At 55.2% G+C, this 25,964-nt stretch overlaps 1 protein-coding gene across 1 annotated transcript; it reads right to left on the bottom strand.

The window, feature by feature from the left end:
* Positions 1-807: 807 nt before the first annotated feature.
* On the bottom strand, positions 808-25,302 carry mto1 (mitochondrial tRNA translation optimization 1; the record flags this gene model as incomplete). Its single annotated transcript, XM_085981129.1, is given in 8 exon segments — positions 808-920; positions 3,496-3,608; positions 6,491-6,667; positions 8,826-8,943; positions 10,236-10,346; positions 10,348-10,436; positions 20,740-20,953; positions 25,201-25,302. Coding segments are annotated over 7 exon segments (935 nt in total), but the record flags the coding sequence as incomplete, so codon positions are not given.
* Positions 25,303-25,964: the final 662 nt, after the last annotated feature.

Raw genomic sequence — 25,964 nt, forward strand, 5'->3', positions numbered from 1 at the left:
TCAGGAAGCCTCCTCAAAGACTGAACTTATAAATGATTATTTCAGTTGATGGATATATATCTGAGGAAATTGTAATTGTAATTAGTTATTATTTAGTTGTTCAATGAATGTTATGTACTGTTTATGTAAAAGGGGAGGAATTGTTGTGTATGTACCTTTAAGGGAATAACTGGTCTTCGACTGCAGTACCGGCAGTGACCACCCCTGTATAAAAGGCCCTAGCAGGCTTCTGTAGTTTCAGTTTCAAGCTGCCTCCTGTTCAGTAAAGTACCTGTTAAACTGTTCTCCCGAAGTCCGTGTATTATTGAGGCGCGGACTTTACAGAAGGTTTGAGGAGGAGGAGGGGAGGAGAGGGGGAAGGCGTGAGGAGGAGAGGAGGAGAGGGGGAAGGTGGGAGGAGGGGAGGGAGGAGGGGAGGAGGGGAGGAGGGAGGGAAGGTGAGAAGAGGAGGAGGAGGGGAGAGGGGAAGGAGGAGGGGAAGAGGGAGGGAAGATGGGAGGTGAAGGAGGGGAGAGGGGAGGGAGGAGGGAGGGAACGTGGGAGGAGGAGGGGGAGGAGGAGGGGGAGGAGGAGGGGGAGGAGGAGGGGAGAGGGGAGGGAGGGAAGGAGGGAGGGAGGGAAGGAGGGAGGGAAGGAGGGAAGGAAGGAGGGAAGGAAGGTGAGAGGAGGAGGGGAGAGGGGAGGGAGGAAAGGTGGGGGGAGGGGAGGGAGGAGGGGAGGAGGGAGGGAAGGTGGGAGGAGGGGAGATGAGGGGAGGCGAGGGGGAAGGTGTGGGGAGGAGGAGGGGAGGAATGGCCTGGCACTGACCTGGGTCCGCGTGTGGTCTCCTGGACGTGTCTGTTGAGGTGAAGGTTGTCGCGGACGATCCTCTCGACGGCGGGGCTGGTGTAGGTCAGGTGACAGGGCAGCTGCTCTTCCGGCTGATTATCATAATTATTAATAATTATTTTCAGGCAACAAAGCAGGAGACACAGAGCGAGGGGGCCGTCGCACGGGGGAAGGGGTGGATTCCGCGATCGCCTCGAATCCCAAGGCAAGGCCCGGACCCTAAATCCAGGAGGCAGCAACCCGCGGGGAAGAGCAAGATGGCCGCCCCAGATCCCAAGATGGCCGCCCCCCGATCCCAAGATGGCCGCCCCCCGATCCCAAGATGGCCGCCCCCCGATCCCAAGATGGCCGCCCCCAGATCCCAAGATGACCACCACCCCCAGGCTTCTAAGATGGTTCCTGGTGTAATGGAGGAAACGCAGCAAAATTTTGCACAGCAAGATCCCACAAACAGCAATAGTGGTCGTGGGATATTTAAATTCCACCTGAGACGGCATTACTCCCTCAGTACTGCCCTTCTGACAGTGCGGCACTCCCTCAGCACTGACCCTCCGACAGTGCAGCGCTCCCTCAATACTGCCCCTCCAACAGTGCAGCGCTCCCTCAGTACTGCCCTTCTGACAGTGCGGCACTCCCTCAGTACTGCCCCTCCGACAGTGCGGCGCTCCCTCAGTACTGCCCCTCCGACAGTGCGGCGCTCCCTCAGTACTGCCCCTCCGACAGTGCGGCGCTCCCTCAGTACTGCCCCTCCGACAGTGCGGCGCTCCCTCAGTACTGCCCCTCCGACAGTGCAGCGCTCCCTCAGTACTGCCCCTCCGACAGTGCGGCGCTCCCTCAGTACTGCCCCTCCGACAGTGCGGCGCTCCCTCAGTACTGCCCCTCCGACAGTGCAGCGCTCCCTCAGTACTGCCCCTCCGACAGTGCGGCGCTCCCTCAGTACCGCCCCTCCGACAGTGCGGCGTTCCCTCAGTACTGCCCCTCCGACAGTGCAGCACTCCCTCAGTATTGCCCCTCCGACAGTGTGGCGCTCCCTCAGTACTGCCCCTCCGACAGTGTGGCGCTCCCTCAGTACTGCCCCTCCGACAGTGCGGCGCTCCCTCAGTACTGCCCCTCCGACAGTGCGGTGCTCCCTCAGTACTGCCCCTCTGACAGTGCAGCACTCCCTCAGTACTGCCCCTCCGACAGTGCGGCGCTCCCTCAGTACTGCCCCTCCGACAGTGCGGCGCTCCCTCAGTACTGCCCCTCCGACAGTGCGGCGCTCCCTCAGTACTGCCCCTCCGACAGTGCGGCGCTCCCTCAGTACTGCCCCTCCGACAGTGCGGCGCTCCCTCAGTACTGCCCCTCCGACAGTGCGGCGCTCCCTCAGTACTGCCCCTCCGACAGTGCGGCGTTCCCTCAGTACTGCCCCTCCGACAGTGCAGCGCTCCCTCAGTACTGCCCCTCCGACAGTGCGGCGCTCCCTCAGTACTGCCCCTCCGACAGTGCGGCGCTCCCTCAGTACTGCCTCTCCGACAGTGCGGCGCTCCCTCAGTACTGCCCCTCCGACAGTGCGGCGCTCCCTCAGTACTGCCCCTCCGACAGTGCGGCGCTCCCTCTGTACTGCCCCTCCGACAGTGCGGCGCTCCCTCAGTACTGCCCCTCCGACAGTGCGGCGCTCCCTCAGTACTGCCCCTCCGACAGTGCGGTGCTCCCTCAGTACTGCCCCTCCGACACAGTGCGGCGCTCCCTCAGTACTGCCTCTCCGACAGTGCGGCGCTCCCTCAGTACTGCCCCTCCGACAGTGCGGCGCTCCCTCAGTACTGCCCCTCCGACAGTGCGGCGCTCCCTCGGTACAGCCCCTCCGACAGTGCGGCGCTCCCTCAGTACTGCCCCTCCGACAGTGCGGCACTCCCTCGGTACTGCCCCTCCGACAGTGCGGCGCTCCCTCAGTACTGCCCATCCGACAGTGCAGCGCTCCCTCAGTACTGCCCCTCCGACAGTGCGGCGTTCCATCAGTACTGCCCCTCCGACAGTGCGGCACTCCCTCACTACTGCCCCTCCGACAGTGCGGCGCTCCCTCAGTACTGCCCCTCCGACAGTGCGGCGTTTCCTCAGTCCTGCCCCTCCGACAGTGCGGCGTTTCCTCAGTACTGCCCCTCCGACAGTGCGGCGTTTCCTCAGTACTGACCCTCTGACAGTGCGGCGCTCCCTCAGTACTGACCCTCCGACAGTGCGGCGTTCCCTCAGTACTGCCCCTCCCACAGTGCGGCGCTCCCTCAGTACTGCCCCTCCGACAGTGCGGCGCTCCCTCAGTAATGCCCCTCCGACAGTGCGGCGTTTCCTCAGTACTGCCCCTCCGACAGTGCGGCGTTTCCTCAGTACTGCCCCTCCGACAGTGCGGCGTTTCCTCAGTACTGACCCTCTGACAGTGCGGCGCTCCCTCAGTACTGCCCCTCCGACAGTGCGGCGCTCCCTCAGTACTGCCCCTCCGACAGTGCGGCGTTCCCTCAGTACTGCCCCTCCCACAGTGCGGCGTTCCCTCAGTACTGCCCCTCCGACAGTGCGGCGCTCCCTCAGTACTGCCCCTCCGACAGTGCGGCGTTCCCTCAGTACTGCCCCTCCCACAGTGCGGCGTTCCCTCAGTACTGTCCGTGCGACACATTTGTGCCAAATCATCCCGAAACCTACCTTAATCCAGACCTCGTTGTGCAGGAAACTGAACGGAAGGGGTCGCTCGTCACCCGAGTGTCTCTCCAACACCTTGAAGTCAACGGAATCCTTGGCGATTCTTGGTGGTGTGCCTGTGAGACAGGAGCTGACACTGAGACACACACACTGACCGTACAGGAGCTGACACTGAGACACACACACTGACCGTACAGGAGCTGACACTGAGACACACACACTGACCGTACAGGAGCTGACACTGAGACACACACACTGACCGTACAGGAGCTGACACTGAGACACACACACTGACCGTACAGGAGCTGACACTGAGACACACACACTGACCGTACAGGAGCTGACACTGAGACACACACACTGACCGTACAGGAGCTGACACTGAGACACACACACTGACCGTACAGGAGCTGACACTGAGACACACACACTGACCGTACAGGAGCCGACACTGAGACACACACACTGACCGTACAGGAGCTGACACTGAGACACACACACTGACCGTACAGGAGCTGACACTGAGACACACACACTGACCGTACAGGAGCCGACACTGAGACACACACACTGACCGTACAGGAGCTGACACTGAGACACACACACTGACCGTACAGGAGCTGACACTGAGACACACACACACTGACCGTACAGGAGCTGACACTGAGACACACACACTGACCGTACAGGAGCCGACACTGAGACACACACACTGACCGTACAGGAGCTGACACTGAGACACACACACTGACCGTACAGGAGCTGACACTGAGACACACACACTGACCGTACAGGAGCCGACACTGAGACACACACACTGACCGTACAGGAGCTGACACTGAGACACACACACTGACCGTACAGGAGCTGACACTGAGACACACACACTGACCGTACAGGAGCTGACACTGAGACACACACACTGACCGTACAGGAGCTGACACTGAGACACACACACTGACCGTACAGGAGCTGACACTGAGACACACACACTGACCGTACAGGAGCCGACACTGAGACACACACACTGACCGTACAGGAGCCGACACTGAGACACACACACTGACCGTACAGGAGCTGACACTGAGACACACACACTGACCGTACAGGAGCTGACACTGAGACACACACACTGACCGTACAGGAGCTGACACTGAGACACACACACTGACCGTACAGGAGCTGACACTGAGACACACACACTGACCGTACAGGAGCTGACACTGAGAGACACACACTGACCGTACAGGAGCTGACACTGAGACACACACACTGACCGTACAGGAGCTGACACTGAGACACACACACTGACCGTACAGGAGCAGACACTGAGACACACACACTGACCGTACAGGAGCCGACACTGAGACACACACACTGACCGTACAGGAGCCGACACTGAGACACACACACTGACCGTACAGGAGCTGACACTGAGACACACACACTGACCGTACAGGAGCTGACACTGAGACACACACACTGACCGTACAGGAGCTGACACTGAGACACACACACTGACCGTAGAGGAGCTGACACTGAGACACACACACTGACCGTACAGGAGCTGACACTGAGACACACACACTGACCGTACCGGAGCTGACACTGAGACACACACTGACCATACAGGAGCTGACACTGAGACACACACACTGACCGTACAGGAGCTGACACTGAGACATACACACTGACCGTACAGGAGCTGACACTGAGACACACACACTGACCGTACAGGAGCTGCTACTGAGACATACACACTGACCGTACAGGAGCTGACACTGAGACACACACACTGACCGTACCGGAGCTGACACTGAGACACACACTGACCATACAGGAGCTGACACTGAGACACACACACTGACCGTACAGGAGCTGACACTGAGACACACACACTGACCGTACAGGAGCTGACACTGAGACACACACACTGACCGTACAGGAGCTGACACTGAGACACACACACACTGACCGTACAGGAGCTGACACTGAGACACACACACTGACCGTACAGGAGCCGACACTGAGACACACACACTGACCGTACAGGAGCTGACACTGAGACACACACACTGACCGTACAGGAGCTGACACTGAGACACACACACTGACCGTACAGGAGCTGACACTGAGACACACACACTGACCGTACAGGAGCTGACACTGAGACACACACACTGACCGTACAGGAGCTGACACTGAGACACACACACTGACCGTACAGGAGCTGACACTGAGACACACACACTGACCGTACAGGAGCTGACACTGAGACACACACACTGACCGTACAGGAGCTGACACTGAGACACACACACTGACCGTACAGGAGCCGACACTGAGACACACACACTGACCGTACAGGAGCTGACACTGAGACACACACACTGACCGTACAGGAGCTGACACTGAGACACACACACTGACCGTACAGGAGCTGACACTGACACACACACTGACCGTACAGGAGCTGACACTGAGACACACACACTGACCGTACAGGAGCTGACACTGAGACACACACACTGACCGTACAGGAGCCGACACTGAGACACACACAATGACCGTACAGGAGCTGACACTGAGACACACACACTGACCGTACAGGAGCTGACACTGAGACACACACTGACCGTACAGGAGCTGACACTGAGACACACACACTGACCGTACAGGAGCTGACACTGAGACACACACACTGACCGTACAGGAGCCGACACTGAGACACACACACTGACCGTACAGGAGCTGACACTGAGACACACACACTGACCGTACAGGAGCTGACACTGAGACACACACACTGACCGTACAGGAGCCGACACTGAGACACACACACTGACCGTACAGGAGCCGACACTGACACACACACACACACGGGCTGTACAGGAGCCGACACTGACACACACACACACACGGGCTGTACAGGGGCTGACACTGAGACAGACAGACGGGCCGTGCAGTCCCAGACGGGTCTGAATCGTTCCCTTTTTACCTGTTTTCAGTCTCCCGACCCTGAACCCTAACCTCTCCAGGGTCAGGGCGAGGCCGACTGAGGGGTCGTCACCCAGACGCCCGGCAGGTCGAAGGTCGAGGCCGATCCCGATGACCCCTCGCAGGAACGTCCCGGTTGTTATGACAACGCACGATGCTTCGACGCTGGTTCCGTCCCCTGAGAACAGAAGGTTACCGGTGAGGAAATAACCCTCGCATCCTGCTCTCGCTCTCTCGCTGTGTCTCAGTCTCTCTCTCTCCAGCGTGCTCTCTGTCTCTCACTCTCCCTCTCTGTCTGTCTCGCTCGCTCTCTCTCGCTCCCTCTCTCTCTCTGTCTCGCTCTCTCTCTCTCTCTGTCGCTCTCTCTCTCGCTCTCTCTCTCTCTCTCTCTCTGTCTCGCTCTCTCTCTCTCTTTCTCGCTCTCTCTGTCTCGCTCTCTCTCTCTCTGTCTCGCTCCCTCCCTCCCTGCCTCGCTCCCTCCCTCCCTGTCTCGCTCTCTGTCTCTCTCGCTCTCTGTCTCTCTCTGTCTCGCTCTCTCTCTCTCTCTGTCGCTCTCTCTCTCGCTCTCTCTCTCTCTCTCTCTCTCTCTCTCTCTGTCTCGCTCTCTCTGTCTCGCTCTCTCTCTCTCTGTCTCGCTCCCTCCCTCCCTGCCTCGCTCCCTCCCTCCCTGCCTCGCTCCCTCCCTCCCTGCCTCGCTCTCTGTCTCTCTCGCTCTCTGTCTCTCTCGCTCTCTGTCTCTCTCGCTCTCTGTCTCTCTCGCTCTCTGTCTCTCTCGCTCTCTCGCTCTCTGTCTCTCTCGCTCTCTGTCTCTCTCGCGCTCTGTCTCTCTCTCGCTCTCTGTCTCTCTCTCGCTCTCTGTCTCTCTCGCTCTCTGTCTCTCTCGCTCTCTGTCTCTCTCGCTCTCTGTCTCTCTCGCTCTCTGTCTCTCTCGCTCTCTGTCTCTCTCGCTCTCTGTCTCTCTCGCTCTCTGTCTCTCTCGCTCTCTGTCTCTCTCGCTCTCTGTCTCTCTCGCTCTCTGTCTCTCTCGCTCTCTGTCTCTCTCGCTCTCTGTCTCTCTCGCTCTCTGTCTCTCTCGCTCTCTGTCTCTCTCTGTCTCTCTCGCTCTCTGTCTCTCTCGCTCTCTCGCTCTCTGTCTCTCTCGCTCTCTCGCTCTCTGGCTCTCTCGCTCTCTGGCTCTCTCGCTCTCTGGCTCTCTCGCTCTCTGGCTCTCTCGCTCTCTGGCTCTCTCGCTCTCTGGCTCTCTCGCTCTCTGGCTCTCTCGCTCTCTCGCTCTCTCGCTCTCTCGCTCTCTCGCTCTCTGGCTCTCTCGCTCTCTGGCTCTCTCGCTCTCTCGCTCTCTGTCTCTCTCGCTCTCTGGCTCTCTCGCTCTCTGGCTCTCTGGCTCTCTCGCTCTCTGGCTCTCTCGCTCTCTGGCTCTCTCGCTCTCTGGCTCTCTCGCTCTCTGGCTCTCTCGCTCTCTGGCTCTCTCGCTCTCTGGCTCTCTCGCTCTCTCGCTCTCTCGCTCTCTGGCTCTCTGGCTCTCTGGCTCTCTCGCTCTCTGGCTCTCTGGCTCTCTGGCTCTCTGGCTCTCTCGCTCTCTGGCTCTCTCGCTCTCTGGCTCTCTCGCTCTCTGGCTCTCTCGCTCTCTCGCTCTCTCGCTCTCTGGCTCTCTGGCTCTCTCGCTCTCTCGCTCTCTCGCTCTCTCGCTCTCTGGCTCTCTGGCTCTCTCGCTCTCTCGCTCTCTCGCTCTCTCGCTCTCTCGCTCTCTGGCTCTCTGGCTCTCTGGCTCTCTGGCTCTCTCGCTCTCTCGCTCTCTGGCTCTCTCGCTCTCTGGCTCTCTCGCTCTCTGGCTCTCTCGCTCTCTGGCTCTCTCGCTCTCTGGCTCTCTCGCTCTCTGGCTCTCTGTCACTCTGGCTCTCTGGCTCTCTGGCTCTCTGGCTCTCTGTCTCTCTCGCTCTCTGTCTCTCTCGCTCTCTGTCTCTCTCGCTCTCTGTCTCTCTCGCTCTCTGTCTCTCTCGCTCTCTGTCTCTCTCGCTCTCTGTCTCTCTCGCTCTCTGTCTCTCTCGCTCTCTGTCTCTCTCGCTCTCTGTCTCTCTCGCTCTCTGTCTCTCTCGCTCTCTGTCTCTCTCGCTCTCTGTCTCTCTCGCTCTCTGTCTCTCTCGCTCTCTGTCTCTCTCGCTCTCTGTCTCTCTCGCTCTCTGTCTCTCTCGCTCTCTGTCTCTCTCGCTCTCTGTCTGCCTCGCTCTCGCTCTCTGTCTGCCTCGCTCTCGCTCTCTGTCTGCCTCGCTCTCGCTCTCTGTCTGCCTCGCTCTCTGTCTCTCTCGCTCTCTCGTTCTCTCTCCCGCGCTCTCACTTACCCAGTAACACCCCTCGCACCCTCCAGCTCCCCGGCCTGGAAGGATCAGACTCAGTGATCAGCAGATCCTCGACAGACGCCTCTCGCACGCTCAGACCCGGAACGCTGCCAATTTCAACCTGCGGGAAACACGGGACCAAGAGGAGGAGCAGAGAAAAACAGAAGCGCTGCGGGGGTCCGGGTATCTGACCCAGCAGAGGGTGAAAGACCACCGTTAACCCCGTTCCCCACCGCCCCATGTCGCTCAGAGGGGGCCCGCTGGGCGGGCGGATTGCACCGACTCCAAACGCACCTTCCACCCAGGCGATCGCACGGCGCGATATTCGACTATGTGGGGAAGCACCCGACCGGCCTGTGTCACTGGGATCAGGGGCAGGAACCCGGACAGAGTCAGTCCCACACCCAGCCGTCATCTCACTCAACACAGGCCGAGGGCAGAGCCTGGACCTTCCCTGCTCTGTCTGTGGGGCGCAGTTCCTGGGAGTGTTTGATGGGACAGTGTAGAGGGAGCTTTACTCTGTATCTAACCCATGCTGTACCTGCCCTGGGAGTGTTTGATGGGACAGTGTCGAGGGAGCTTTACTCTGTATCTAATCTGTGCTGTACCTGCCCGGGGAGTGTTTGATGGGACAGTGTCGAGGGAGCTTTACTCTGTATCTAACCCGTGCTGTACCTGCCCTGGGAGTGTTTGATGGGACAGTGTAGAGGGAGCTTTACTCTGTATCTAACCCGTGGTGTGCCTGCCCTGGGAGTGTTTGATGGGACAGTGCAGAGGGAGCTTTACTCTGTATCTAACCCGTGCTGTACCTGCCCTGGGAGTGTTTGATGGGACAGTGTAGAGGGAGCTTTACTCTGTATCTAACCCGTGCTGTACCTGCCCTGGGAGTGTTTGATGGGACAGTGTAGAGGGAGCTTTACTCTGTATCTAACCCGTGCTGTACCTGCCCTGGGAGTGTTTGATGGGACAGTGTAGAGGGAGCTTTACTCTGTATCTAACCCATGCTGTACCTGCCCTGGGAGTGTTTGATGGGACAGTGTAGAGGGAGCTTTACTCTGTATCTAACCCGTGCTGTACCTGCCCTGGGAGTGTTTGATGGGACAGTGTAGAGGGAGCTTTACTCTGTATCTAACCAGTGCTGTACCTGCCCTGGGAGTGTTTGATGGGACAGTGTAGAGGGAGCTTTACTCTGTATCTAACCTGTGCTGTACCTGCCCTGGGAGTGTTTGATGGGACAGTGTAGAGGGAGCTTTACTCTGTATCTAACCTGTGCTGTACCTGTCCTGGGAGTGTTTGATGGGACAGTGTAGAGGGAGCTTTACTCTGTATCTAACCCCGTGCTGTACCTGTCCTGGGAGTGTTTGATGGACGGTGTAGAGGGAGCTTTACTCTGCATCTAACCCCGTGCTGTACCTGCATGTGACGTTTGTAAAGCTTCCTGTCCACCTGAGCTCGGAGACCCCAGACCGCTGGCCCTTTCCTCCTATTCAGGACTCGGAAGTGGATGCCGGATTGATCACAGATTTCGAGCACACAGACCGTCCAGCGCATCTACCTCACGCATCAGGTGCCCTTTGCCCACACCCCCGAAGGAGGGGTTACACGACAGCTCACCTGCAGGGAGCAGAGGAAGGAGAGAGCCTCACAGGAGGTTGGAGTATAAAAGTAAGGAGGTGTTGCTGCAGTTATACCGGGCATTTCTCTCTCTCTGTCTGGATCTCTCACTCCGTCACTCCGTCTCTCTCTCTCTGTCTCGCTCTCTCCCTCCGTCTCGCTCTCTCCCTCTCTCTCCGTCTCTCTCCCTCCGTCTCGCTCTCTCATTCTCCGTCTCTCTCCCCCCCTCCCTCTGTCTCTGTCTCTCCCTCCCTCTCCATCTCTCCCTCTCTGTCTCTCTCTCTCCGTCTCTCCCTCTCCCTCTCCGTCTCGCTCTCTCCCTCCGTCTCGTTCTCTCCCTCCGTCTCGCTCTCTCCCTCCGTCTCGCTCTCTCCCTCCGTCTCGCTCTCTCCCTCTCTCTCCGTCTCTCTCCCTCCGTCTCGCTCTCTCATTCTCCGTCTCTCTCCCCCCCTCCCTCTGTCTCTGTCTCCGTCTCTCCCTCCCTCTCCCGTCTCTCCCTCTGTCTCTCTCTCTCCGTCTCTCCCTCTCCGTCTCGCTCTCTCCCCTCCGTCTCGTTCTCTCCCTCCGTCTCGCTCTCTCCCTCTCTCTCCGTCTCTCTCCCTCCGTCTCGCTCTCTCCCTCCGTCTCGCTCTCTCCCTCCGTCTCGTTCTCTCCTCCGTCTCGCTCTCTCCCTCCGTCTCGCTCTCTCCCTCTCTCTCCGTCTCTCTCCCCGTCTCTCTCCCCGTCTCTCTCCCCGTCTCTCCTCCCCGTCTCTCTCTCTCCGTCTCTCTCCCTCCGTCTCGCTCTCTCATTCTCCGTCTCTCTCTCCCTCCATCTCTCCCCCCTCCCTCTGTCTCTGTCTCTCCCTCCCTCTCTGTCTCTCCCTCTCTGTCTCTCTCTCTCCGTCTCTCCCTCTCAGCCTGTTTCTCTCTCTCCATCTCTCCGCCTCCCTGTCTCACTCTGCCCGCCACTCACTCCCACATTCCACCCTCCGTAGCCATCAGCTCATCCAACACTCTGCCCCCCGTGTCCTAACTCGCACCGAGTCCCATTCACCCATCGCCCCCACTGTGCTCGCTGACCGACACTGCCTCCCTCTGCAACACCTCGATTTTAAAATTCTCATCCTCGTCTTCAAATCCCTCTGCCGCCTCCTCGCCCCCCTCCCTATCTCTGTAACCTCCTCCAGCCCCTACAACCCTCCCTATCTCTGTAACCTCCTCCAGCCCCTACAACCCTCCCTTCTCTGTAACCTCCTCCAGCCCTACAACCCTCCCTATCTCTGTAACCTCCTCCAGCCCCCTACAACCCTCCCTATCTCTGTAACCTCCTCCAGCCCCTACAACCCTCCCTATCTCTGTAACCTCCTCCAGCCCCTACATCCCTCCCTATCTCTGTAACCTCCTCCAGCCCCTACAACCCTCCCTATCTCTGTAACCTCCTCCAGCCTCTACCGCCCTCCCTATCTCAGTAACCTCCTCCAGCCCCTACAACCCTCCCTATCTCTGTAACCTCCTCCAGCCCCTACAACCCTCCGTATCTCTGTAACCTCCTCCAGTCCTACAACCCTCCTATCTCTGTAACCTCCTCCAGCCCTACAACCCTCCCTATCTCTGTAACCTCCTCCAGCCCCTACCACCCTCCCTATCTCAGTAACCTCCTCCAGCCCCCTACAACCCTCCCTATCTCTGTAACCTCCTCCAGCCCCTACAACTCTCCCAATCTCTGTAACCTCCTCCAGCCCCTACAACCCTCCCTTTCTCTGTAACCTCCTCCAGCCCCTACACCCCTCCCTATCTCTGTAACCTCCTCCAGCCCCTACAACCCTCCCTATCTCTGTAACCTCCTCGAGCCCCTACCACCCTCCCTATCTCTGTAACCTCCTCCAGCCCCTACAACCCTCCCTATCTCTGTAACCTCCTCCAGGCCCCTACCACCCTCCCTATCTCTGTAACCTCCTCCAGCCCCTACAACCCTCCCTATCTCTGTAACCTCCTCCAGCCCCTACACCCCTCCCTATCTCTGTAACCTCCTGCAGCCCCTACAACCCTCCCTATCTCTGTAACCTCCTCCAGCCCCTACAACCCTCCCTATCTCTGTAACCTCCTCCAGCCCCTACAACCCTCCCTATCTCTGTAACCTCCTCCAGCCCCTACAACCCTCCCTATCTCTGTAACCTCCTCCAGCCCCCTACAACCCTCCCTATCTCTGTAACCTCCTCCAGCCCCTACAACCCTCCCTATCTCTGTAACCTCCTCCAGCCCCTACAACTCTCCCTATCTCTGTAACCTCCTCCAGCCCCTACACACCCTCCCTATCTCTGTAACCTCCTCCAGCCCCTACCACCCTCCCTATCTCTGTAACCTCCTCCAGCCCCTACAACCCTCCCTATCTCTGTAACCTCCTCCAGCCCCTACAACTCTCCCAGATCTCTGCGCTCCTCCAATTCTGGCCACTTGCGCATCCCCCTGATTTCCATCGCTCCACCATTGGCGCCGTGCCTTCAGCCGCCTGGGGCCCCGAGCACTGGAATTACCTCCCTAAACCTCTCCGCCTCTCTCCCCTCCTTTAAGACGCTCCTTAAAACCGACCTCTTTGACCCAGCTTTTGGTCGCCCGTCCCTAATTTACCCTTATGTGGCTCGGTGTCAAATTTTGGTCTGATTTACGCTTCCTATCAAATTTGATCGATAATTTACAGGGTACGGTAGCGTAGTGTTAATGTCACTGGGCTAGTAATCCAAAGCCTTGGACTAACAATCCGGGGACGTGAATTCAAATCTAACCACAGCAGCTGGGAAATTTAAAATCAGTTTATTAAATAAAAACCTAGCATCAGTAATGGTAACCATGATACTACCGGATGGTCGTAAAAACCCATCGGGTTCACTCATGTCCATTAGGGAAGGAAATCTACCGCCCTTACCCGGTCTGGCCGATATGTGACTCCAGACCCACAGCAATGTGGTTGAATCTTAACCGCCCTCGGAATAGGCGGCTCACCACCACCTTCTCAAGGACCATTAGGGATGGGCAATAAATGCCGGCCTTGACAGCGTCGCCCACATCCCGCGATTAAATAAATAAGACGTTCACAGAATCACAGAAGTGCAGATAGAGGCCATTTCGGCCCATCGAGCCTGCACCGACACATATCCCACCCGATCCCCGTAACCCCTGCACCAACACATATCCCACCCTATCCTTGTAACCCCACGTATTTAATCCCCCTAACGCTAAGGGTCAATTTATCATAGCCAATCAGCCTAACCCACACATCTTTGGACTGTGGGAGGTGTGGTAAACCACTGTTGTTAGTATTGTTGTTCACTGTTAGTACTGTTGTTCACTCTTGCATATTGTTGTACTTGTCTGTGCATGCCTCAGCTGACTCCGCCCCTGGCTCCACCCTCATGGCTGGGTATAAAGGTCGCTGCTCAGAAGCCTCCAGCCCTTTTGGATACCAGGCAACCACAAGAGGCATGCTCTGTTCTTTGGTAATAAAAGCCTGTTTATTACTTTCTCAATCTCCAGTCTTTTGTAGCAATTGATAGTGCATCAATTTTATTACCAAAGTTAAATGTTGGCTGCGGATGCTGATCAACCGATGGCGCAAAACGCTGAGCAGCAGGCGCTGCTGCGAGCCCTCAGACCAACATGCCTGGACCTAGACCCCCAAGAAGCGGGTTCGTCGACTAAATTCGCACAATGGCTGCGTTGCTTTGAGGCGTATCTGGAAGCCTCGACCGTGACTCTTGATGAAAATAAACTGAAAATCCTGGCCTCGAAGGTGAGCCACCAAGTCTATACTTTAATCCAAGATGCGACGACCTACGCGGCGGCTATCGACCTACTGAAAGGGCAGTATGCACGCCCGGTTAACACGGTCTATGCCAGGCACCTTTTAAGATCTCGCAGACAGCAGCCCGGGGAATCGGTGGAAGCCTTCCTACGGGCACTGCGGGTACTCGGACGCGGCTGCGACTGCAAGGAAGTATCGGCCGCGGCACATGCGGAGGGATTGATACGAGACGCTTTCGTTGCGGGTCTAAGGTCCGACTACTCCCGGCAGAGGCTGCTGGAGAAGGGTGAAATAGACCTGACAAAGGCAGTGTCCCTCGCGCTCTCGCTCGACGCGGCCCACAGAAATATGGACGCTTTCTCCCCTCATCGCCCCGCGCCGTGGACGCCGCAATCTTGGGCCATGGGACCGCCACCTCCGACTGCTGCAGCGATGTCCAAGGCACAAAAATGCTATTTTTGTGGCCAAGCTAAACACCCTAGAGCACGCTGCCCCGCGAAGAATGCTACCTGCTCCGGCTGCGGGAAGAAAGGTCACTACGTTAGCGCCTGCAAAGGGAAGACCGCTAACGCCAGCAGCGCTGCGTGCGAACCGTGGGCGCAGCCATCTTGTCCGCCATCTTGTCCGCCATCTTGGGCTCCCCCAGCCGCGTGGGGATCGGGACCGTGGGCGCCGCCATTTTGTCCGCCATCTTGGACGCCTCCGACTTCAACCACGGGGGAGCCGGACTCAACCACCGCCTCATCTGACGACCACATCGACTCGCTCGACCATACGCTGGCCTCCGTGACGCTGGACCAATCTCTCCCTCATCAACTGTCCAGGTCCATGATGGATATTACGGTAAACGGCCGCGCCACTACCTGCCTTTTTGACAGCGGGAGCACGGAGAGCTTTATCCACCCCGACACGGTGCGCAGTTACTCTCTCCCGGTCCTGCCGACGCGCCATCGGATCTCTTTGGCTTCCAAAGCCCAGTCAGCGGACGTCGGTGGCTACTGTGTAGTGACCCTTTCAGTAAGGGGCACAGAATACAAAAATTTTAAACTTCTGGTCCTGCCCCATCTCTGCGCTGCCGTTCTACTGGGGTTGGATTTTCAGTGCCACCTTAAGAGTGTCACATTAGCGTATGACGGACCCCTCCCCCCACTCACAGTCTGCAGCCAGCAGCTTTTAAATCGCCCGCCGTGCACCATTTGCAGCCTCTCCACCCTTAAAGTCCCCCCCCCCTCCTTGTTCGCTAACCTCACCCGCGACTGTAAGCCCATCGCTACCAAAAGCAGGCGTTACAGTGTTGGGGATAGGAGCTTCATTAAATCCGAGGTAGCGAGACTCCTGAAGGAAGGGATTATTGAAAGTAGCACCAGCCCATGGCGAGCACAAGTGGTGGTAGTGAAGACTGGCGAAAAACAGCGCCTAGTTATTGACTACAGCCAGACGATCAATCGCTACACCCAACTAGATGCATACCCACTCCCCCGCATATCTGACATGGTCAATCAGATAGCACAATACCGGGTGTTCTCGACGATTGATCTGAAGTCGGCATACCACCAGCTCCCCATCAGGGCTGAGGACCGCCAGTACACAGCTTTTGAAGCTGACGGTCGGCTCTATCACTTTCTCAGAGTTCCCTTCGGCGTCACCAACGGAGTTTCTGTCTTCCAACGGGAGATGGACCGGATGGTTGACCAGAACGCGCTCCAGGCCACTTTCCCATATCTAGACAACGTCACCATCTGCGGCCACGACCAGCAGGACCACGACGTTAATCTAGAGAAATTCCTCCGGACGGCCCAGCGGCTGAATCTCACATACAACAAAGACAAATGTATGTTTCGTACTACGCGCCTCGCTATTCTTGGCTGCGTAGTGGAGAACGGAGTCATCGGCCCAGACCCCGATAGAATGCGCCCCCTTATGGAGCTCCCCCTCCCCCACTGCCAGAAAGCACTGAAGAGATGCCTGGGGTTTTTCTCTTACTATGCTCAGTGGGTGCCCAACTATGCGGATAAAGCCCGACCCCTCATCAAGTCCGCCTCCTTCCCCCTGACAGCAGAGGCCTGTGCAGCCTTCACTCTCATAAAAGGAGACATTGCGAAGGCCACAATGCACGCTGTGGATGAGTCCCTTCCTTTTCAAGTGGAGAGCGACGCATCCGACTTTGCCCTAGCTGCAACCCTTAACCAGGCGGGGAGACCCGTGGCCTTTTTCTCAAGGACCCTCCAGGGCCCCGAGATTCGACACTCCTCTGTCGAAAAGGAGGCCCAGGCCATTGTGGAAGCCGTGCGACATTGGCGGCATTACCTGGCCGGAAAACGATTTACCCTGCTCACTGACCAGCGTTCAGTGGCTTTTATGTTTCATAATAAGCAGCGGGGCAAAATCAAGAATGACAAGATCTTAAGGTGGAGAATCGAACTCTCCACCTACAATTACGATATCTTGTACCGGCCCGGGAAACTCAATGAGCCCCCAGATGCCCTATCACGTGGTACGTGCGCCAACGCGCAGGTTGATAGGCTACAGACCCTCCACAATGACCTCTGCCACCCGGGGGTCACCAGGTTCTTCCATTTTATCAAATCCCGTAACCTGCCCTACTCCATCGAGGAGGTCAGGACCATGACCAGGAACTGCCAGATCTGTGCCGAGTGCAAGCCGCATTTTTATAGGCCAGACAGAGCGAGCCTGATCAAAGCCACGCGCCCCTTCGAGCGGCTGAGCATCGATTTTAAAGGGCCCCTCCCCTCCTCTGACCGCAATGTGTACTTCCTCAATATAATTGATGAGTACTCCCGTTTCCCGTTTGCCATCCCTTGCTCGGACATGACCAGTACCACGGTCATTAAATGTCTGAATGACCTCTTCGCCTTGTTCGGTTTCCCTAGCTATATCCATAGCGACAGGGGCTCATCTTTTATGAGCGACGAACTTCGGCAGTACCTGCTCGCGAGAGGCATTGCTACAAGCAGGACCACCAGCTACAACCCCCGGGGTAACGGCCAGGTGGAAAGGGAGAATGCGACAGTCTGGAAGGCAGTCCTTTTAAACTTAAAATCTAAGGGCCTTCCGACCTCCCGCTGGCAGGAGGTCCTCCCTGCGGCGCTCCATTCCATTCGGTCGCTGCTCTGTACACCCACCAATGCCACTCCTCACGAGAGAATGTTCTCCTTCCCCAGGAAGTCCACGTCGGGGATTTCGCTACCAACATGGCTGACTTCTCCAGGTCCCGTCCTACTGCGGAAGCACGTGAGGACCCATAAGGCGGACCCCCTGGTCGAGAGGGTGAGCCTCCTCCACGCCAACCCGCAGTATGCTTACGTGGTGTACCCGGACGGGCGGGAGGACACAGTCTCCATTCGAGACCTCGCACCTGCAGGTGCTCCTGAAACACCCTCTTCGCCACCCACCGCTACTCCTGCCTACCCCCAGGACACAGTCCCCGCACGAGACCTCGCACCTTCGGGTGCCTCTGAGAGACCACCATCGCTACCTCCCATTACCCATGCTCTGACCCCTGTAGACGGCATGCAGCAGCCCCAGGGTCCGCCACCTGCTACACCTCCTCTGAACGAGACACCGGGTTCACCATTGGATGCTGCACCATCACCGCCGCTGCTGCGACGCTCAGGACGGCTTACAAGGCCTCCTGATAGACTTCAGTACACGAATTTTTAGTGCACTTCACCCCGCCGGACTCAATTCTAAACAAGGGGTGAATGTGGTAAACCACTGTTGTTAGTATTGTTGTTCACTGTTAGTACTGTTGTTCACTCTTGCATATTGTTGTACTTGTCTGTGCATGCCTCAGCTGACTCCGCCCCTGGCTCCACCCTCATGGCTGGGTATAAAGGTCGCTGCTCAGAAGCCTCCAGCCCTTTTGGATACCAGGCAACCACAAGAGGCATGCTCTGTTCTTTGGTAATAAAAGCCTGTTTATTACTTTCTCAATCTCCAGTCTTTTGTAGCAATTGATAGTGCATCAGGAGGAAACCAGAGCACCCGGAGAAAACCCACGCAAACACGGGGAGAATGTGCAAACTCCACACAGACAGTCGCCCGAAGCCGGATTCGAACCCGGGTCTCTGGCGCTGTGAGGCAACAGTGCTAACCACTATGCCACCGTTCAGGTGTTGTATAAACGCAAGCTGATGTTGTTCAAACACGTAGAAGGGCTGAACGGCCTCCTCCTCTTCCTAAGGAACCTCTCTGGCCACAGGGGAGGTGCCAGAGGACTGGAGGACAGCTAACGTAGTACCATGGGGCTGTGGTGGAAAGGGTGGACAGCTTTAAGTTCCTCGGAGTCCACATCACGGAAGACCTCTCCTGGTCCCTCAACACCTCCTCTCTGGTGAAGAAGGCCCAGCAGCGCCTATATTTCCTAAGGAGGCTGAAGGGATGTAACCTGTCACCCCTGATCCTCTCTAACTTTTACCGCTGCACTATAGAGAGCATCCTGACAAACTGTATCACAGTATGGTATGGCAGCTGTAGCTACTATGACCGGAAAGCCCTGCAGCGGGTAGTCAAAACTGCCCAACGCATTACCGGCACCCGGCTACCGACCATAGAGCACATATACCAGAAACGCTGTTTACGGAGGTCACGGACCATCATCAAAGACCCTACCCACCCCAGCCACAGTCTGTTCGCCCTCCTGCCATCTGGGAGACGCTACAGATGCATTCGCACCCGAACGACCAGATTTAGGAACAGCTTCTTCCCCAGGGCTGTCATCCTACTGAACTCCACAAATAAACTCTAAAGCATGCACATCTGCCAATGCACTTTATTATGGTTATGTTTATGTTAATGTATTACAAGCCAAAGGAATGTTGAATGTTTAAATGTCTTAATCTAAATGTACACTCTCGGGAGCCGCAAGCCTACATTTCGTTGTACTGCACCTGTGCACTAACAATGACAATAAAAGTTGATGATTATTATTGTTACTATTCAAGAAGGGTAGTAGGGATAAACCAGGGAATTACAGGCCAGTGAGCTTAACATCAGTGGTAGGGAAATTATTGGAAAAAATTCTGAGGGACAGAATTAGTCTCCACTTGGAGAGGCAAGGATTAATCAGGGATAGTCAGTATGGCTTTGTCAGGGGGAGATCATGTCTAACCAATCTGATTTAATTTTTTGAGGGGGTGACTAGGTGTGTGGATGAGGGTAGTGCAGTTGATGCAGTCTACATGGTCTTCAGTAAGGCTTTTGACAAAGTCCCGCATGGGAGACTGGTCAAGAAGGTAAGAGCCCATGGGATCCAGGGCAATTTGGCACATTAGATCCAAAATTGGCTTAGTGGCAGGAGGCAGAGGGTGATGGTCGAAGGTTGTTTTTGTGACTGGAAGCCTGTGTCCAGTGGTGTACCGCAGGGATCAGTGCTGGGTCCCTTGCTGCTTGTAGTGTACATTAATGATTTAGATATGAATGTAGGAGGTATGATCAGTAAGTTCGCACATGACACGAAAATTGGTGGAGTGGTAAATAGCGAGTAGGGAAGCCTCAGGCTACAGGACGATATCGATGGGTTGGTTAGATGGGCAGAACAGTTGCAAATGGAATTTAACCCTGAAAAGTGTGAGGTGGTGCATTTTGGGAGGACTAACAAGGCAAGGGAATACACAATGAATGGTAGGACCCTAGGAAGGACAGAGGATCAGAGGGACCTTGGTGTGCATGTACATAGATCCCTGAAGGCAGCAGGACAGGTAGATAAGGTGGTTAAAAAGGCATATGGGATACTTGCCTTCATTAGCAGAGGCATAGAATATAAGAGCAGGGAGGTTATGATGGAGCTGTACAAAACGCTAGTTAGGCCACAGCTGGAATACTGTGTGCAGTTCTGGTCGCCACACTATAGGAAGGGATGTGATTACATTGGAGAGGGTGCAGAGGAGATTCACCAGGATGTTACCTGGCTGGAGCGCCTCAGCTATGAAGAGAGACTGGACAGGCTGGGGTTGTTTTCCTTAGAGCAGAGAAGGCTGAGGGGGGACCTGATTGAGGTGTACAAGATTATGAGGGGCATAGATAGGGTAGATAGAAAGGAACTTTTCCCCTTTAGTAGAGGGGTCAATAACCAGGGGGCATAGTTTCAAGGTAAGGGGCAGGAGGTTTAGAGGGGATTTGAGGAAGAACTTTTTCACCCAGAGGGTGGTTGGAATGTGGAACTCAATGCCTGAAAGGGTGGTAGAGGCAGGAACCCTCACAACATTCAAGAAGCATTTGGATGAGCACTTGAAACGCCATAGCATACAAGGCTATGGACCAAGTGCTGGAAAATGGGATTAGAATAGACAGGGCTTGATGGCCGGCACGGACACAATGGGCCGAAGGGCCTCTTTCTGTGCTGTATGACTCTATGACTCTAAAATCCGTCACCCTCCGAACAAAAACAAAATGGAAGTGAACGTAACCGGTGGCGGCAGGAATCGCGAGCGGTCGAACACCCCCACCCCGCCCCCTCCCCCCACGGCCGAACTGCCCCCCCACCGGACGCAAAGCACCGTACCGATCGTCCCTGCCTTCTGCGTGATCAGGAGGGTCTCGGCGCCCACCCGGGCCGCTGCTGCTGCCGCCTCCGTCCCTGCGTGCCCTCCTCCTACCACCAACACATCGTAGTGCGGCCGAGGGGAGCTCCCCGCCAGCCCCTGGACCCCCCGCACCCGCCTGGCGGGGGGCCTGCGGAAGACGCCAGCGGCCAATCGCGTCCATCCCAGGAACATCTGTGGCGGGGGGGGGGAAACAAAAGGATAGGGAAAAAAAGTGTCAAAATAGAAGGTGGAAAGGTTTTCAATCTCCCGGTTTCGCAGCTTGCTTCTCTTTCTAAATTGTAGTAACAAGCACAATGCATTATTCTGCTGCTCAGGCAAGGGTGGTTGGGGTGGGGGGAGGGGCCCGTGTCACCCCTTTAAGATTGGAAGGTCCGGTTACTTACCGTTGCCAGGCACCTCCTCGGGTCAGGTAGAGAGCAAGTGTCGCAAGGTGCACCGTCGAGTCGGTTGGAGACGAATTGCTGCACGGTACACCTTGGGTCAATGAGAGACTAATCGCCGCGAGGAAGGCCACCGAGTCAGTTAGAGACCAATCGCTGCGAGGCACATCTCGGGTCAGCGAGAGACTAATCGCCGCAAGGGAACTGTCAAGTCGGTGCGAGAGCTCGGGTCAATAAGAGGTGGTATGGACGGCCTCTCTTGGAGTCTATGCCAAGTGTGACATTTCAAGACACACACACACATGCGCCGGTAAATCACAGTGGCGTTGACACGCTGTTTCATGGGGCGTGAGCTCCATCCTGTGGCGGACGTGAGAATTGCAGGCGTCGCACTCACCGGGATCCGCAGAATGATACAGCACGGAAGGAGGCCATTCGGCCCATCGCGCCTGTCCCGGCTCTTGGTAGGGCTTACCAATTAGAAGCTTTAAATAGAAACAGACTATAGGAGCAGGAGTAGGCCATTCGGCCCCTCGAGCCTGCTCCGCCATTCAATGAGATCATGGCTGATCATCCAAATTTAGTACCCTGTCCCTGCCTTCTCCCCATATCCCTTGATCCCTTTAGCCTTAAGAAATATATCCAACTCCTTCTTGAATATATTTAATGAATTGGCCTCTACAGCCTTCTGTGGTAGAGAATTCCACAGGTTCACCACTCTCTGGGTGAAGAAATTCCTCCTCATCTCTGTCCTAAATGGCTTTGGACTTTCAGAAGGCTTTCGATAAGGTCCTGCATAAGAGATTAGCGTGTAAAGTTAAAGCACATGGGATTGGGGGCAAGGTAATGACTTCGATAGAGAACTGGTTGGCAGACAGGAAGCAAAGTGTTGGAATAAACGGGTCTTTTTCCGAGTGGCCGGCAGTGACTAGTGGGGTACCGCAGGGATCGGTGCTAGGACCCCAGCTATTCACAATATATAGTAATGATCTAGACGAGGGAACTAGATGTAATATCTCCAAGTTTACAGACGACACAAAGCTGGGTGGGCGTGTGTGCTGTGAGGAGGATGCCGAGAAACTCCAGTATGATTTGGACAGGTTGGGTGATTGGGCAGATGCATGGCAGATGCAGTATAATGTGGATAAATGCGAGGTTATCCACTTTGGTGGCAAAAACAGGAAGGCAGATTATTATCTGAACGGCAATAGATTGGGAGAAGGGGAAGTGCAACGATACCTGGGTGTCCTTGTGCACCAGTCGCTGAAGGTAAGCATGCAGGTGCAGCAGGCGGTTAAGAAGGCAAATGGTATGTTGGCCTTCGTAGCGAGAGGATTCGAGTACAGGAACAAGGATGTCTTGCTGCAGTTGTACAGGGCCTTGGTGAGACCACACCTCGAGTATTGTGTGCAGTTTTGGTCGCCTTATCTGAGGAAGGATCTTCTTGCCATGGAGAGAGTGCAGTGAAGATTCACCAGACTGATACCTGGGATGGCAGGAATGACGTATGAGGAGAGATTGTGTCGATTGGGATTATATTCACTGGAGTTTAGAAGAATGAGAGGGGATCTCATCGAAACCTATAAAATTCTGTCAGGTCTGGACAGACTAGATGCAGAAAGGATGTTTCTGATGGCGGGGGAGTCCAGAACCAGGGATCACAGTCTAAGGATAAGGGGTAAGCCATTTAGGACAGAAATGAGGAGGAATTTCTTCACCCAGAGAGTGGTGAGCCTGTGGAATTCTCTACCACAGAAGGCAGTAGAGGCCAATTCATTAAATATATTCAAGAAAGAGTTGGATATATTTCTTGAGGCTAAAGGGATCAAGGGATATGGGGAGAAGGCAGGGACAGGGTACTGAATTTGGATGATCAGCCATGATCTCATTGAATGGCGGAGCAGGCTCGAAGGGCCGAATGGCCTACTCCTGCTCCTATCTTCTATGTTTCTATGGTAGGGGCTGGAGGAGGTTACAGAGATAGGGAGGGTGGTAGGGGCTGGAGGAGGTTACAGAGATAGGGAGGGTGGTAGGGGGCTGGAGGAGGTTACAGAGATAGGGAGGGTGGTGGGGGCTGGAGGAGGTTACAGAGATAGGGAGGGTTGTAGGGGCTGGAGGAGGTTACAGAGATAGGGAGGGTTGTAGGGGCTGGAGGTTACAGAGATAGGGAGGGTTGTAGAGGCTGGAGGAGGTTACAGCGATAGGGAGGGTTGTAGGGGCTGGAGGTTACAGAGATAGGGAGGGTTGTAGAGGCTGGAGGAGGTTACAGAGATAGTGTGGGTGGTCGGAGCTGGAGGAGGTTACAGTGATAGGGAGGGTTGTAGGAGCTGGAGGTTACAGAGATAGGGAGGGTTGTAGAGGCTGGAGGAGGTTACAGAGATAGTGAGGGTGGTCGGAGCTGGAGGAGGTTACAGAGATAGGGAGGGTGGTCGGAGCTGGAGGAGGTTACAGAGATAGGGAGGGTTGTAGGGCTGGAGGAGGTTACAGTGATAGGGAGGGTTGTAGGAGCTGGAGGAGGTTATAGAGATAGGGAGGGTTGTAGGGGCTGGAGGAGGTTACAGAGCTAGGGAGGGTTGTAGGGGCTGGAGGAGGTTACAGAGATAGGGAGGGTGGTCGGGGCTGGAGGAGGTTACAGAGATAGGGAGGGTTGTAAGGCTGGAGGAGGTTACAGTGATAGGGAGGGTTGTAGGAGCTGGAGGAGGTTACAGAGATAGGGAGGGTGGTAGGGGCTGGAGGAGGTTATAGAGGTAGGGAGGGTTGTAGGGGCTGGAGGAGGTTTCAGAGAGAGGGAGGGTTGTAGGGGCTGGAGGAGGTTAGAGATAGGGAGGGTTGTAGGGGGCTGGAGGAGGTTACAGAGATAGGGAGGGTGGTGGGGGCTGGAGGAGGTTACAGAGATAGGGAGGGTTGTAGGGGCTGGAGGAGGTTATCGTGATAGGGTGGGTTGTAGGGACTGGAGGAGGTTACAGAGATAGGGAGGGTTGTAGGGGCTGGAGGAGGTTACAGAGATAGGGAGGGTTGTAGGGGCTGGAGGAGGTTACAGAGATAGGGAGGGTTGTAGGGGCTGGAGGAGGTTACAGAGATAGGGAGGGTTGTAGGGGCTGGAGGAGGTTACTGAGATAGGGAGGGTTGTAGGGGCTGGAGGAGGTTACAGAGATAGGGAGGGTGGTAGGGGCTGGAGGAGGTTACAGAGACAGGGAGGGGAGGCAAGGGCTGCGGAGGGATTTGAAAACGAGGATGTGAATTTTAAAATCGAGGCGATGCCGGACGGGGAGCCAGTGTGGCTCAGCGAGCACAGGGGCCGATGGGTTAACGGGACTGGGGGCGAGTTCGGACACGGGAGCAGCAGGAGTTTGGGATGAGGTCAAGTTTACTGAGGGTAGAATGTGGGAGGCCAGCCTGAAGAATGTTAGGATAGTCAAGTCTAGAGGGAACAAAGGCATGGGACCTTTAGATTAATGCAAAAGATTAAATAATGCGGAAACTGTAAATTAATGCAAAAGATTAATTAATGCGGAATCTTTAAATTACTACAAAAGATTAATTAATGCAGAATCTTTAAATTATTGCAAAAGATTAATTAATGCGGAATGTTTAAATTACTGCAAAAGATTAATTACTGCAAAAGATTAATTAATGCGGAATCTTAAATTAATGCAAAAGATTAATTAATGCAGAATGTTTAAATTACTGCAAAAGATTAATTAATGCAGAATATTGAATTAATGCAAAAGATTAATTAATGCAGAATCTTTAAATTATTGCAAAAGATTAATTAATGCGGAATGTTTAAATTACTGCAAAAGATTAATTACTGCAAAAGATTAATTAATGCGGAATCTTAAATTATTGCAAAAGATTAATTAATGCGGAATCTTTAAATTACTGCAAAAGATTAATGATAAACCTGTAAATTAATGCAAAAGATTAATTAATGCGGAATCTTTAAATTACTGCAAAAGATTAATGATAAACCTGTAAATTAATGCAAAAGATTAATTAATGCGGAATCTTTATTTTATTGCCAAAGGACGGACTCACCTCGGCTCCAAGGCCTGTGGATCAAAGGCCCAATCCCCGAGCTCGGGTAATCCAAGTCAAGGGGCTCAGCACTGGGACAAGAGAGCAGAGAAAGCTGCAAGATGGGGAGGGGCCTGCAACACAGTCAATGGTCCGTCGGCCTCCCCCTGCACCGCCACCTGCTGGTGGCAGAGGGACAAGACAGCAGCCTGATCCCCCTCCTCCCCCCCACAGAGGCACTGAGTGGGGTCAAACCCAGGGGTTGAGGGGGTTTATTATAGAGAATAGTCCTGTTCCTGCTCCTAATTCGTATGTTCGTAATATCGGATACCCGGGGAGTGAGTTAGAAACATAGAAGATAGGAGCAGGAGTAGGCCATTCGGCCCCTCGAGCCCGCTCCGCCATTCAATAAGATCATGGCTGATCATCCAAATTCAGTACCCTGTCCCTGCCTTCTCCCCATATCCCTTGATCCCTTTAGCCTTAAGAAATATATCTAACTCCTTCTTGAATATATTTAATGAATTGGCCTCAACTGCCTTCTGTGGTAGAGAATTCCACAAGTTCACCACTCTCTGGGTGAAGAAATTCCTCCTCATCTCTGTCCTAAATGGCTTACCCCTTATCCTTAGACTGTGACCCCTGGTTCTGGACTCCCCGACCATCGGGAACATCCTTCCTGCATCTAGTCTGTCTAATCCTGTTAGAATTTTATAAGTTTCAATGAGATCCCCTCTCATTCTTCTAAACTCCAGCGAGTATAAGCCCAATCGACCCAATCTCTT

This window comes from Somniosus microcephalus, unplaced genomic scaffold, assembly GCF_052327205.1.
Source record: "Somniosus microcephalus isolate GS21.2 unplaced genomic scaffold, FLI_Smic_1.0 scaffold1301, whole genome shotgun sequence".
In the NCBI taxonomy this organism is placed as follows: Eukaryota; Metazoa; Chordata; class Chondrichthyes; order Squaliformes; family Somniosidae; genus Somniosus; species Somniosus microcephalus.